Source organism: Mirounga leonina, unplaced genomic scaffold (genome assembly GCF_011800145.1).
Source record: "Mirounga leonina isolate KUSES-001 unplaced genomic scaffold, KU_Mleo_1.0 Mir_197, whole genome shotgun sequence".
Classification (NCBI taxonomy): Eukaryota; Metazoa; Chordata; class Mammalia; order Carnivora; family Phocidae; genus Mirounga; species Mirounga leonina.
The window spans coordinates 13498595-13512790 of record NW_023270494.1 but is presented as its reverse complement, the minus strand read 5'-3'; the positions used below and the strand labels follow the sequence as shown (position 1 = coordinate 13512790).

Sequence of the window (14196 nt, the reverse complement as noted above, 5' to 3'; positions counted from 1 at the left end):
CTATTTGCTCCAGGGAGAATTTCTCTCTCCTTTCTACAACGCTCTGGGCTTCAACCATAGCACTTAGCACAGATTTTCCTGGAAATACTGACAGTTACGAATTCATCTGCTCGCACCGAATCTTCCCCAACTCCACCCTCTTCATTAATCCACTTCACTTTCTGAGCCAAATCTGAGGCCGGAAGTACTTATGTTGTTCTGACAGGTCATTTGATTCACCTCAGTGTTGACATGGTTCACGTCAGGACAAGTTCCTGGGTTATACAACTCCCTCTCTTCCTTCCCCTTTGGCCCAGTTCTTATACCCCTGTTCTTATACCCAGATAGTTGAACTTGAGTCTCTCAGACCAGTTCTGCCCCCTTGCTACCCCTCCTCCCCTAGGGTTGCCAGGAAACAAAAACAAAAACAAAAACCTAGAAGATGAGTAATCTTTCAGGAGAAGTATATTCCATGCAATATTTGGGAGATACTAAAAACTATTTACTATCAATCTGAAAATTCAAGTTTAACAGGACATTCGGTATTTTGACTTGCTAAGGCTGGCAACTTCATCACTCCTGAATCTATGATCAAGTCACATGTGAAAGACGGCTGTGTCCCGTTCTTACCTGGACACCTCCCTGAGGATTACAGCCCTGTCCCTGAAGCTCAGGGCCCCAGTCCAGAGACCAGGGCCCTTCTTGTCACATTGCAATTACTTGTCTGGCTGGAGTGCCCAGGGCCATTCATTCTGCCTGCTGGTATGAATTTCTGCTGTCAGCCCCACTCCGAGCTCATCCAGCTCCGTGGGCAGGTCTGGTTCAAGCCTGCCCTCTGGGCTGAATGATGGCTTGTCCCATCTTGCCTCCAGAAAACCCTATGCCTTGCTGGTCACTGCCACTGGAATGTTTAGCTATTTCCCACAAGATTGTGACTCCCCGGGTGCCTGGGTGGCTCAGTTGGTTAAGCGACTGCCTTCGGCTCAGGTCATGATCCTGGAGTCCCGGGATCGAGTCCCGCATCAGGCTCCCTGCTTGGCAGGGAGTCTGCTTGGTCCTCTGACCCTATCCCCTCTCATGTGTTCTCTCTCTCTCATTCTCTCTCTCTCAGATAAATAAATAAAATCTTTAAAAAAAAAAAAAAAAGATTGTGACTCCGCAAAAGGCAGGGGTTATTACTCAAGGCAACCTACTCCCATGATGCGTTACCTTGTCGGTGCTTAATAAATGGCTGTTAACCTAAAACTGAAAGATGGTGTTATGGGTTGAATTAGGTGTGTGCTCTTCCCCCACCATGCCCGGCAATGTCCAGATATATGTTGAAGTCCTAACCCCAGTTCCTCAGAATGTGATCTGATTCGGAATTAAGGTTGTTACAGATGGAATTATTTAAATTAAGATGAGGTCATATTGGAATTGGGTGGGTCCTTAATCCCATAGGACTGGTGTCCCTGTAAGAAGAGAAGAGATAGCAAGGAGGACGCCATGTGAAGACAGACAGAAATTATAGTGATGCAGTCCCCAGCCAACAATCACCTGGGGCTACCAGAAGCCTGGAAGAGGCAAAGCATTCTGCCCCTACAGGCTCCAGAGGGAGCCCAGCCCTGTCAATGACAGATTCAGACTCCCAGGCTTCCAGAACCGTGAGACAATAAGCTTGTGTTATTTTGTGGTACTTTGTTTTGGCAGCCCTAAAACATGACCCAAGGATTGCATTAGGGAGGAACTGACAAAAAACAAAAACAAGAAAAATAAGGACCTAGAAGAGATCAAGGAATACTTGGAGTCAAACAGAAGGGGGCGAGTATGAGACAATACAACCATAGCTAACTTCTTTACGTTCTGTCCCAACGTTTCCTCAAACAGAAATAAAATCACATGGCCCTTTGAAAGTCCGAGCTGTGTGATTAGAACTCTAGGAGTCCTGTGGGGCGGAGGCTAGACAGAAGGAAAGGCCACGACCCCTGAGAAATCCTCCATCGCCTGCACAGAGATCAGCACAGGAGACCAAGTTCAAGGTAAGAGGCAGGTCAGAAAGCCTTCCACAGGAGGGCTGCCTTGGTGCATCCCAGTGCGGATGGCTTTGTCGGGAGCTATGGTTTTCATTCTGTTGCACTCTGTTTTTGGAACTTCAGTACTATAATACATATTCTTAAAAAATGAACACAATGTCAAACATTTTTCAGACTTCATTTCTCTGTTAATCACCCCCACATTCCATGGTACGACACATCACTGGCTTATGGGAAGTAAGTGCCACCAGTTTTGGGTCAAGTCAAGGTGACCTCATTCTGAGGCTCATCAGGCAAATAACTACCTTTGCATAGTTGCAGGGACATGAATTCTCTTGTCCCTGTAACTACTGATTACGTTTCAAATGAAAACTCCATGTACAAGCTTTTGGAGAAGTAGGAACTGGGGACAACATCAGATATCATTCAAATCAAATCACATCCTAGACAATTAGTGCCATCCAGACTAATAACTGGTGCCCAGTCTGCACTGAAGGACACCAAGATATATTCCCATTTATTTGCTCACAGCACTCCCATTGTAATGATGGCAGCTTCTAGCATTGCACAATAAATAATAGCAATGAACATTTATTGAGCATTTACCATGCACCAAGGGCTAGGCTAAAATTTCATGAGGATTACTTAATATAATCTTCACATCACCCTTATGAAATAGTTACTACATTTCCCCACTTACAGAATGATGAAGTAGAGGCTTAAAGGGAGGTAATTTGCACAACTGTTAATAGAAGCAGGATTCAAAAGATACCAACATGTTCCTCGTAGAGACTGTGCAATTGCTAGAAGCCACGGAACTGGGGATAGTTGCCTGCCATGTAGAGGCAACACGCTTGCAGTTGTGTACATGGGGGGTTAGCAAACTAGAGCCTGGGGCCACATTTGGCCTGCCGCCTGGAGAAATGCCACCAGGCCAGTATCTTTACATATTGCCTATGGCTGCTTTCACAGTGATGGAAGCTGGCCCACAAAGCAGAAAATATTTACTATATGACCCTTTACAGAAAAAGTCCTTTTTTTTTTGAGTAGGCTCCACGCCCAGTGTGCAGCCCAATGTAGAGCTTGAACGCACAACCCTGAGATCAAGAGTTGGGAGGCTTAACTGACTGAACCAGCCAGGTGCCTCCAGAAAAAGTCTCTTTTAGATCACTGAATCCTTCTACTACTGGCTCTATGAAAGAGGGTTTATTCCAACTTTACCGATGAAGAAACTGGTTCAGAGAACTCAAGCTGCTTTTACTTCTAAAATGCAAAATTTGTATTTTGCCATAGAATTGCTCTTTTTTTCCCCCAAAGTTATGGACATTAGGGAGGAAATGCTATACATATTCCTCTCATTTCATAAAAGAAAAGACATTTTAATACCTATGAATGAGGGATGTAATTTATTCCCCTGAAAGGAAACTTTAAGTGAAATAAATTTAATTTTATGCACAACTTGGAACACTATTCCTATTTTCTTCATTTTGCAAAGGACGGGTGAGAACATGGTCATGGACTAGCATGAGTTCAAGAACTGGCAACTGGGGGGTCAATTGCTTAAGAACTTTGGGCAGAAAGTGGCAGAGCCAAAGCCAGAGGACACTCAGGCCTATCTGACTCCAAAGCCAGTGACCCTTCTACTCTTGTCCGTTGAGATGATCTGTCTTGGCCTCAGGCATTCCTTCTGCCATTCAAGAACTCTTTCTTGAGCACCCACTATGTGCAGGGTACCAGACATGCCAACGACACAACGAGAATCACTTTCTTCCATTTCTCTCTAACCACCTCTCTTTCCTTTGGCTGTTTTGATTAAGACCAAACACTCAACTCCTGTTACAACTCAGTTAACCATTGTCTTGTTATGACAACTTGACCTGTTGGCCGTTGAGGAAAATGATCCACACGAAAATACCACAGTGCAATGATACTCTAGGGTCCCTTTTTTTAGTGTTAAGTATTGACTCTAGAGGCCTTAGGATAGGAAGAAATTAAATGATTTTTATCAAGTCACCAAGACTGTCCAATCCAGAGCTCAGAGGAAAATAATCTCAATGAGGGGCGTTTGGCTGGCTCCATCAATAGACCCTGCAACTCTTGATCCTGGGGTTGTGAATTTGAGCCCCACATTGGGCGTAGAGATTACTTAAATTTAAAAAAAAAATTTTTTTTTTTTTAAATCTCAATGAACGTCTTTCTAGTTACAAGGTCCTCTGATAAGTGATCAGGTCACATCTTGTAGGTATAAGTCCTGCCTTCCATCAGTAGCTACTCTCATCACTTTAATAAAACCATGTTTCTAGAAACTGTTCTATTACAGTGAACTATCACAAGTAGAGCAGTCAAGCTATTTAAAAATACAAGACAAAGTTAATTACGTAAAGTGATTATCAAGGCATTTTAAATTAACATTCATATTCTTGAACAAATGAGACCATGCCAGTGAGTGCATTATATATAACTACATAATAGCCTACATTTAAATATTTCTGATTCTGAATTATTTCTCTATTTTTTTTTATTACATTGATAAAATGAGAAGTACCCAGGAAGTTCCAATTACTCCACTGATCTTAAGCTGAATATTTAAAAATGATTAAATGAAACTTACTGTGTATTCTGGTCCCAGATGTTCATTTGGACAAGAGAGAAAAGAAAAAAAGAGACAAAATGATGATTTTAGACCATGCTTATATGCAAAATAACACCATAGAACTAACAAATACTGGTGAATTATATTAAAAATATGTTAAAGAAACATTCCAAAAATTGAACTTTCATAAATATCTCCATATTTGCTCTTGAAACTCTTTCAGCTGATACTTTTGTGGTTGGGCAGATAAGGACTGTAGACAAGATTCAATTAGCCTACAGGTTTGTGGCTAATTAAAAACCAAAGAGTTGGCATTATAAAGGCAGATTTAAAGACTAATAATTCCAGTGGAGCATTTCATTAACCACAAAGGAAATCTTTTAAGTGGAAAAGCAGCTTTTATAACCAATAAGAAGAGCTTGTTATGATGACATTCAAGTGGGATCTCAAGTTTTCATGTTTGAGGGCAAGAACCAAACCTTCCAGATTTGGGGGCCACAATTTCTAGATCAGTATCAGCACAGAGTTTATTACATGTGAGAGGGAAGGTGAGCTTAAAATTATCATATTATCCCACTGCAAAGGAAGCAGTTCGGGGCAGAGAGACCCAATAGAACCTTTTACATAAATTAAAGTTAAGGTTTGGGGGTGGGGAGTGGGGCTCTTTGGGGGAGGGTCTGTAAAATAAATCAAAATAAACAACTTGTTTGACATATCACTAAAAAGAGTTTCACCTTCCTTCTCCATAAGGTATTTACTACAATCACTTTCAAAAAGAAGACGGGATGGTTTATCTTAATTCCTACCTGCTAGAAAAAGCACTGACCTAAAAAGATAAAGGCAAAGGGTGACGGGCAGATACTACAGGGCTCTCCCAAGTCCCTGTTTGGATAATAAGCCCTAAATCAGTGAAATCTGGCTACCACTAGGTCCTATTGCTACATGTGACATACGGGTTATAAACAGGACTTACCTGTAATTGTGTAGGGATAATAGTTCCAAGCCTTTTCTGTAACATAAAAGATTTTGGGAACAACAGCTCTAGCCCAGCTAGGCAGTTTGCTAAGAGGAAAGAGGAAAAAAAAAAAAAAAAAAAAGACCATTAGAAAGAGTCTGCCCAGAGCCTCACATGCTGCCCACACCTTCCTGGATAAACTGCTAGAGAAAGCAGAGGCTCTCCTAGGCAGTCCTTCTCTCCACAAGTCATCCCCTCCCCACCCCTCTGGTCTTTGGCAGAGTTCACCATTCTCTGTGCATTATTCATATGCTCTTGAAATGTCGGAAGGCAGGTGACGACAGCCTGGTGGTGGTGGGGGGGGGGTGGCAGTTCATAGTATTGTTAGCCTCTCCTCTTTGATTTGATTTACATGGACATGAGATTTCAGCGCCTGGCAGGTGCCCTGTTGGGAGGGTTTGGCCAGCCTGGCCTTGGTCTCCTAGGAGTCACACGGCAGAAGTGATAGGACGCAATGTTTAAGCCCCAGTATGGAAGGGGACGGAGGCAAATGGTAGAGCCAGGCGTCAGCTTAACAATCCGCAAGAGTGAGGTTTTATTTTATTTTTTTTAGATTTTATTTATTTACTTGACAGAAAGAGACAAAGCGAGAGAAGGAACACAAGCAGGGAGAGTGGGAGAGGGAGAAACAGGCTTCCCACTGAACAGGGAGCCCGATGCGGGGCTCGATCCCAGGACCCCGGGATCATGCCCAAGCGGAAGGCAGACGCTTAACAACTGAGCCACCCAGGCGCCCCAAGAGTGAGGTTTTAAAAATGAACTAAAGCAGCAGACAGTCACAATTGTAGAGATGTGAAGAATAACAAAATATAGCCCCTCGATGACTGCAGTCCGTTGACTTGTGTCCCTTGCCAAAGATCTGTCCCTGTCCTAACCCCCGGCACCTGCGAATTTACCCTTATTTGAACAGCAGGACTTGTGAGGATGTAATTAAGGACCTCAAGGTGGAATCCCCTTGGATTTAGGGTGCAGGTCCTCACTCCAGGGACTGGAGTCCGCCTGAGAGAGAGAGAGGAGGCAGATCTGGAGACAGGCACACACAGAGTGGGGAAGCCACGTTAAGACAGAGGCAGACACTGCAAGGTCGCAGCCAAGGATGCCGCAGACCCCAGACGCTGGGAGGGAGAAGCTGGTCCAAGCCCCTGCAAGGAGCCAAAAGCGCCAACACCTTGATTTCAGACGTCTGGCCTCCAGGACTGAGAGAGGACACATCTGTGTGGTCTTAAGCCTCCCAACTTGGGAGGATTTGCTGGGATAGCCACTGGAGAATAAGACAGGAGCAGGAACCCGGGCAGCCAGTCAGCCAGTCGCAGAAAACAAATTCTTAAAACAAAGAAAACCCGGGGGGCACAGGTCTCAAGAACTTTTGTAAACCAAAGACTAATGAAGTTTTTTTAATTTTGTTTTGTTTCCCTTCAGGGGCCAACTCTACGGCATAGTACAGGCCCAGAGAATTCCCTATTACATTTAAGTATATAGGATCATACATTCCTTAAATATGCCTGCATGATTTTATGTCCCCCCCCCCCCCCCCCCCCCCGCCAGCGCTATGCCTGGGGCAGGTTGTATCTTTCCAGAGGCCACTACTGTAGTTCTTTCCTCTTCTGGTGCCTACAGCCAAGGCCTAGCCAGGACTCCAGACCCTCAGATGACACAGACTCGGCTCGTGAAGCAGCATGTCGGTGATGAAGCTCATCACGGAGCACTTCTGAGTTCCAAGCCGACAGAACTAGGAACCGGGGACATCGAGCTACTAGAACCCCCAAATCCCCCACCCCTCTTGGACGGGGAGCTTAAATGACAACCAGAGCCAGAAAAATACCGTGCATCTTGTACGTCTTCTCAAATTGTTTCTCTGATTTCTGACAGTGTCCAGGACCTGCTTTTAAGAAGACGAATCTGTACTTCCAATGGCTGGCCGGACCTAACCCAAAGCTCTGGGCCGTTTATCAGGGTTAAATCAAATGGGGACTCGAAGGTCCCCTGACACTGGGTGAGTGTCAGACGAGGCCCCGGCTCTTGGGTGGGCTGGGTGGCGCGAGCGGGGAGCCGTTTTATAACCCACAGCACAATTCTCACGGCTCTAATGCAGAACGTCTCACTCCTAGAAAATCATCTCGGCGGCAACTGCTCATTTACCTGAAGTTCACACTGCTCGAAAGGAAGGGGCTGCTTCCTGGCGGGGGGTTTTATAGCTTTTACCTTTGATTTATTCTTTCGGTCGCTGGAGTTGGACAGCAACCAGGGTGGACGTCTAGAGTGGGAAAATCGCATTGGGCTTGCTGCGGGAAGCGGGCAGGAACGCATCTTCCCCTGGGCTCCCTCCTTTTTGCCCCCCAGCCCAGGGCCATGTCCGGCAGTGGGTGGTGCAGGAAGACGTGGCTTCTACTCACAGGGCAAGTGGTTTCCTTGTGCTCTTAGCGGACTGAACCAGAACTGTAGAATCTCCCCCCAAAGAAAGCTCGGCATTCTTTAGCTTAGACAAAGTGTGTATGTCTCCCTACAGGCATCAGGACCCATTCCCCACTGTCCCCACTGTTGGGGGAGGGGTTCTACCTCCACTGCACCCCTCCCCAGATGCATTAGGCTCCTCATGCATAGCGTTCTGGGGGCCCAAGCCCCCTTCCTCCATAAATCACTCCCTTTATCACTTAAAAAGCCTCCCAGCAAAACCACATTCCTAAGCAACAAGCATTTTCTGGAAGGAGGATGAAAAACAGTGGCAATTTTCCATTCACGTTGAGACTTTTTTTCCTATTTGTCTGCAGTCAGGACCCCAGCCTCTAGAATCTCCATTCTTACATGTCTCATCCACCAAGTCCTGCAGGATACGCAGCACCGTAATCAATCACCTTTTCCAAAGAGACGCCCTAAAAAAACCCACAACATTCAGCCAAGATGGCTGATATCATCTTACGGGACCCTTCCGAGGAGTCCGAGAAGGAGACCCTCCCAGTATAAGCCAGCCACCGCGCCAGGTGCAGGAGGCGTCGGCAACGAGTTCCATGACACGATTTAAGCCCATTAACAGACCTTCTCTCAGCGCCCCCACTCTGCCTAGAGCACATCATTATTCAAATCGTTTTTGTCTGAGGAAGTAAAATTTATTTTTCCCTGTGGCAATGATTTATCAGGGCTGCAAAGGAAAATGGAATTAAATTAGTCCCCACTGCTGTCACTTCCATGATGTATACTGTCACACAGCCTACAATTCTAAGGAGAAGTCTGTCACTCAAACTCACTCCCAGCTGTCAGACAAGAGTCTCTCTTCCAGAATGGTGGCACGGTTGCAATCTTGTCCTCGTGGTCCACTGGCCGGGACCAGACCTTCCAACAGCCCCCATCACTGCCACTCGGGCTTTAGCGACCCTGAGGAAAAAGGTGGTCAAAACTCTGAAGCCTTTACAGAATCGGAAAACGTGCTGATGTGGAATGATACTGTTTCCCAAACGCCTTTGTCAATACCCCCAAGACAGAGGTTCTAAAACATTTGGTTTTCCCTTTCTTTTTTTTTTTTAAGATTTTATTTATTTATTTGCGAGAGAGACAATGAGAGACAGAGAGCATGAGAGGGAGGAGGGTCAGAGGGAGAAGCAGACTCCCTGCCGAGCAGGGAGCCCGATGCGGGACTTGATCCCGGGACTCCAGGATCATGACCTGAGCCGAAGGCAGTGGCTTAACCAACTGAGCCACCCAGGCGCCCAAGTCTTTTTTTTTTTTTTTTAAGATTTTATTTATTTATTTGAGAGAGAGAATGAGAGAGAGAGAGCATAAGAGAGGGGAGGGTCAGAGGGAGAAGCAGACTCCCCGCCGAGCAGGGAGCCCGATGCGGGACTCGATCCAGGGACTCCAGGATCGTGACCTGAGCCGAAGGCAGTCGCCCAACCAACTGAGCCACCCAGGTGCCCCATTGGTTTTCCCTTTCAAACTTTAGTATGATATAGAACACGTCGATGACACAGCCAGGGGACCACCTGGTCCCAGCCTCCGTGAGACTGTCCTGCTTGCAGCACTCAAAGTCCCTCCATGGTACAATTCCTCAGTCCTGGGCAAACTGGAATGGTGGTCAACCTAGAGCAGCGGTTCTCAACAGGCCAGAGGGGGAATTCTGCCCCCCCCCCCCCCAGTGTGTGTGGGGGGGACATTTGGCCAAGTCTGGAAACATTTTTGTTTGTCACAACTGGGAGGTCGCGGAAGGGGGGCACAGACACTGCTGGCATCTAGTGGGTAGAGGCCAAGGTGCTGTTCAACATCCTACAATGCTCAGGAAAGCCCCCCCACGGCAAAGAATTATCTGGTTCCAAATATTAACAGTGCCAAGACTGGGAAACCCGGCCCTGGACGTAAGTGGATATAGTCACTGCAACCTCCTCATGTATCTCCGAGGCCTCCCTCAATTACAAACGACCTGGATAAGGAGGCCCCGTTAGGCAGAATCGGAACTGGTCTCAGGTTAAGAGCGTTTATTGACTCCATAAAGAGCGTCCGGAACGGAAACCTAAACGGTCCCTCCATTAGAAGCTTCTGGCACTTTGCTATCCAGATTAATCACCAGATTCGCCCTGGTATCTAATCTCTCTTTGCAATTTATGCTCATTTGGGAATATCTTTTGGCACCGGGAGGTACTGAATATCATTAGGCCAAATGTGGTCTAAATGGAGTCTAATTTCATTTTCTCAACAGGGATCAGAATTATGATGATCTTCACTAGCATCTTGATTTTAGCTGTTCTATCCACCAACTCATGCAGGATAACGCAGCGCTATAATCAATCACCTTTTGGACTTAAAACATTCCCCCAGCAGAAGGACAGCCCCTCTGAGCTCCCTTCACTCGGGCTCTTCTCCTCCACGGGGTCCCTGCAACCTGCCGCCGTCTGTGCTGAGATTAGGCTCAAATACCGTCAGCCCACTTACGTGACTTTTAAAAAGGACTAATCTACCTCTTACAACCTCATTTTCCACGGGTCCAGGAGGGATATTCTGACCTTTCACTTCACACCTGGCATTTGATGATTATTTAATAATAATCAATTGTATCTACCCAGTGACCTGTGAGGTCTTTACATTTCTTCTCCAGCTGCTGTGATTTATTCACTTACTCTTCTTAATGGCTGTTCTGGCTGCTCTTTTAGTTCAGCTCTTAATGTAATTCTTTACATGGCAGCAAAGAGAGGAGCAGAATTTCCAGATGAGAGGCATCACCTGTGAGAAGCACGGCTGCTGGGGCTTCGCCCACAGGGAGTTCCTTGAACTTGGACCCCCACCCCCACTCTCCCTACTTAGAAGGGCAGTTTGCGTTGGGGTTCCGGGAAAAGGGGGCCTCCTCTGTGTCAGTTCTTGGAAGGCTCTGCTTGGAGAGCATGGTGGTAACACGGCTCGCATGTGGAGAAGCACCCAGGGACGGGAGTAGGCCACATGTGTCAACAGCGTTGGTCAGGAGTGAGGTGGGGCCAAGGTGGCACATGCCTGACTGGATGCTCTGGCTCTTTAAGATCCAGCCAAGAGGCGTACATTCTGTTCCTGGGAGTTCCCATGGGAGAAGGTGAATGAGGGAGCAGAAGGGAGGGATCCTGGCAGCATAAGAACCTCTGGCATGTTCTTAAGGACTGAGATGAGAACAGAATAGCATGGACTGAAAGGTATGTTTGGAAGAAGTCCCTTACATGCTCTACTCCTCCGGTACATAAAATACTACCAATTAATCAATTTCACGTATTTAATATTATATTCAATATTTACATATTGAATATTCACATAGAATATGTAAGACTAAATTTTTTTTTTTTTTTTAAGAGAGAGAGAGAGCACACATGAGTGGGGAGAGGGCAGAGAGGGAGGGAGGAGCAGAGGGAGAGGGGGAAAGAGAATCCTAAGGAAGCAGCAAGCTCCCTGCCCAGCGAGGAGCCAGACACGGGGCTCGATCTCACAACCCTGAGATCATGACGTGAGCCGAAATCAAAGAGTTGGACACTTAACCGACTGAGCCACCCAGGCGCCCCTGTAAGATTAAATATTCTAAACTACTTGATATTCGTATACATTACGGCTATTGTGCACAGTCCCTCCCAACTAGAAGGAAAGATGCCCCAGGACAGGGATCTCTGTTCTGCTCACTGCTGCATGCCCAGCACCTACAACAGTGCCTGGCACACGGCAGAAACAATAAATATTTCCTGAACGAACAACAGTTGGCTCTGGATATTCAATAACGACCATAAGATTCTTTGAAAAGAGCAAGGGAATAAGCTCTCAAGGTCAGAATTTTTGACAATTTCTCTGTGACCTGTGGCCTCGGCAGTGGGCTCTCTCCCTGCCACACAAGCTCTGGGCACTGAGCTCTTTACTTCGGGCAAGATCTAAGAAATGAGATTAACTTGCTTGGCAGATCTGGAAGACCTGGGAGAAAAGAAAGAGGAAATGTGAGAGAAGGCCCCAAGGCCGGCCACAGAGCTGGACCGGTGAGCTGGTAGGTAGAGTGACTAGCCGGTGGCTGGGCTTGCCCAGCCAAACCCCATTCGTAGCTTAGAGACGCTGTACCCCCTCCTGCCCAAGGACACAGAGGCCAGGAGACGCTGCCCTGGGAGGCAGGAGCCATGTAACAGGAGAAATGTTGTCTTCATGCAAATCGATTCAGGCATTAGGCGGAATCACCGTTATAAGCTGGCAACCCTCCCTGACTGGCAGCTGCTCGCACAGCTTAATTAATCCAGCAGCCGTGGTGGGGAAGAACAGGACACTTCATGACTGAAAAACAAGCCTAAAAATAGGCTCCATCTTTTCTCCACTGCCCCTCCACCCTCACCCCTGCTTCCCTCCCCTCATGGGCTTCATGGGGAGGCATCAGAGAGATGCTGCGGATGAGGAGAAGAAAGCCAGGGGACCAAAGAAGAGCCCCATCCTCGCGTGATTCTGGGCGACGGGTTTTATTTAGAATTGCTATTCCAGAGATTGATGAGTACCTTGCCTCCTTTCCCTGGATGCCAACCGGAACTGGGATTTTTTAAGGCAAGCCAAGAAACACCACTTATTTGGTTAACTGAGCTGGATCGAAGGCCCAAGGACAACCATCAAATGCACTAACATATTAGAACTAACGTGACGTTCCAAGCGTATTAGGCAGCCGCCAAAATGTACTGCGCACCCAGCAGCGTATCAGATGCCGTAGGGAGGCCCCGAGCACAGAGCACCCCCACAGTCGCTGGGAGATGAGAGGCAAGCAATCAAAGGATGAGCGGCATTTTAAAAAGGCATGATACCCACTTTAAAAATGGGCAAAGGATATCGGTAGACATGTCTCCAAAGAAGACATACGAATGGGCCAACGGGCACAAGAAGAGACGCTCCACACTCATTAGTCAGGAGGGAAAAACCAATTGAAAACGAGATGCCACTTCATACCCACTAGGATGGCTAGAATCTAAAAGACAGACAATAGCAAGTGTCAGTGATTATGTGGAGAAATTGGAATCCTCACACATTGCTGGAGGGAATGCAAAATGCAGCCGCTTCAGAGAACAGTCTGGAATTCCTTTGCTGCCCCACTCATTGGTAGCCCGAGCCTGGACTGGAAACTCAATGGGATGCCTTATGGCTGGGATTTTGGAATAAGTGATAGAAAGAAAAAAGGGGACAATTTGGACCGATCCACGGCAGTTGTGGTGATGATGGAGGAATGGAGCGGTCTGTTTGCTGCCCTTGGCCTACTGGAGCTGCCCTGATAGCCGTCCCTTCTCGAGCCTGCAGATAATTCTGTGGGTCACTCAATCCTTCCATGAAATGTCCTTTCCACTCAAGTCAGACTCAGAGAGAAGGCTCTGCCTACAAAGGCTTTGAGTAACTCCAGTCTCTAACAGATGCTTTGGGTAATAGAGTGATAAACCAATCTCTAAATGTGATTCGGCTTCCCATATAGATTGATGTGAGGAAGAAATTCCGCTCTCCACTCACTTTTTGCCAGCTCATGAATTCAGGTTCACAGGCCAATGATATTTCTTGGTGTAAATTAGTAAATGGGCACTAGGGCATCTTAGCTAATGCCAGTTCAACTCTCAGAACCGACTTCTCTGTGGCCGGTAAAGGGGTCAACAAGATGCCACCCACAGAGGCAGAAGGATTCTCTGGAGCTGAAGACATCTGAGAATCAACAGTTGCAGAAAGATGCTTTTACTGAACTCCCCTTATCTGCATAAGAGCAGAGCCTCCTGAAAGAATACAACGGTCATAAATGCATAAATGCCCCCCCCCAGGAGTTTCACAACCAAAGAAGACTGACTCCTCTCACTAGAGATGAGAAGGAAGCACCAAGATAAGAAACTGCCTAAACAGACACTGTCACAAAACTATCTCCTCTTCATCCACCTAAAGCCCTGTTTATTTTTCATAAAAGCTATTTGTTTTTCCAGAAGTGCCTTTTCTCCTCCTCCCTATTAAAATGGTATTTATATAAGCCCTAAATTCTAATTGCCTATTTGAGTCTCGTTTTTTCTGACGCTCCCCACGTTCATCAGCGAATCAAACTTGGTCTTTTCTCCCGGTCATCTGTCGGTTTCAGTTTAATTTGCAGGCCCCACTGACAGAGCCTAAATGGGCTGAGG

At 46.6% G+C, this 14196-nt stretch overlaps 1 protein-coding gene across 10 annotated transcripts in view; it reads right to left on the bottom strand.

Moving 5' to 3' along the window:
* PITPNC1 (phosphatidylinositol transfer protein cytoplasmic 1) overlaps positions 1–14196 on the bottom strand; it is a 256426-nt gene that overhangs the window by 104814 nt on the left and 137416 nt on the right. For all 10 annotated transcript variants that reach the window (XM_035026226.1, XM_035026231.1, XM_035026222.1 and 7 more), the window contains 2 exons: positions 5558–5646; positions 4603–4610 (listed from right to left, as the gene is read on the bottom strand). In XM_035026226.1, coding sequence (XP_034882117.1) covers positions 4603–4610; positions 5558–5646 — 97 coding nt within the window. The remainder of the gene's footprint in view (positions 1–4602; positions 4611–5557; positions 5647–14196) is intronic.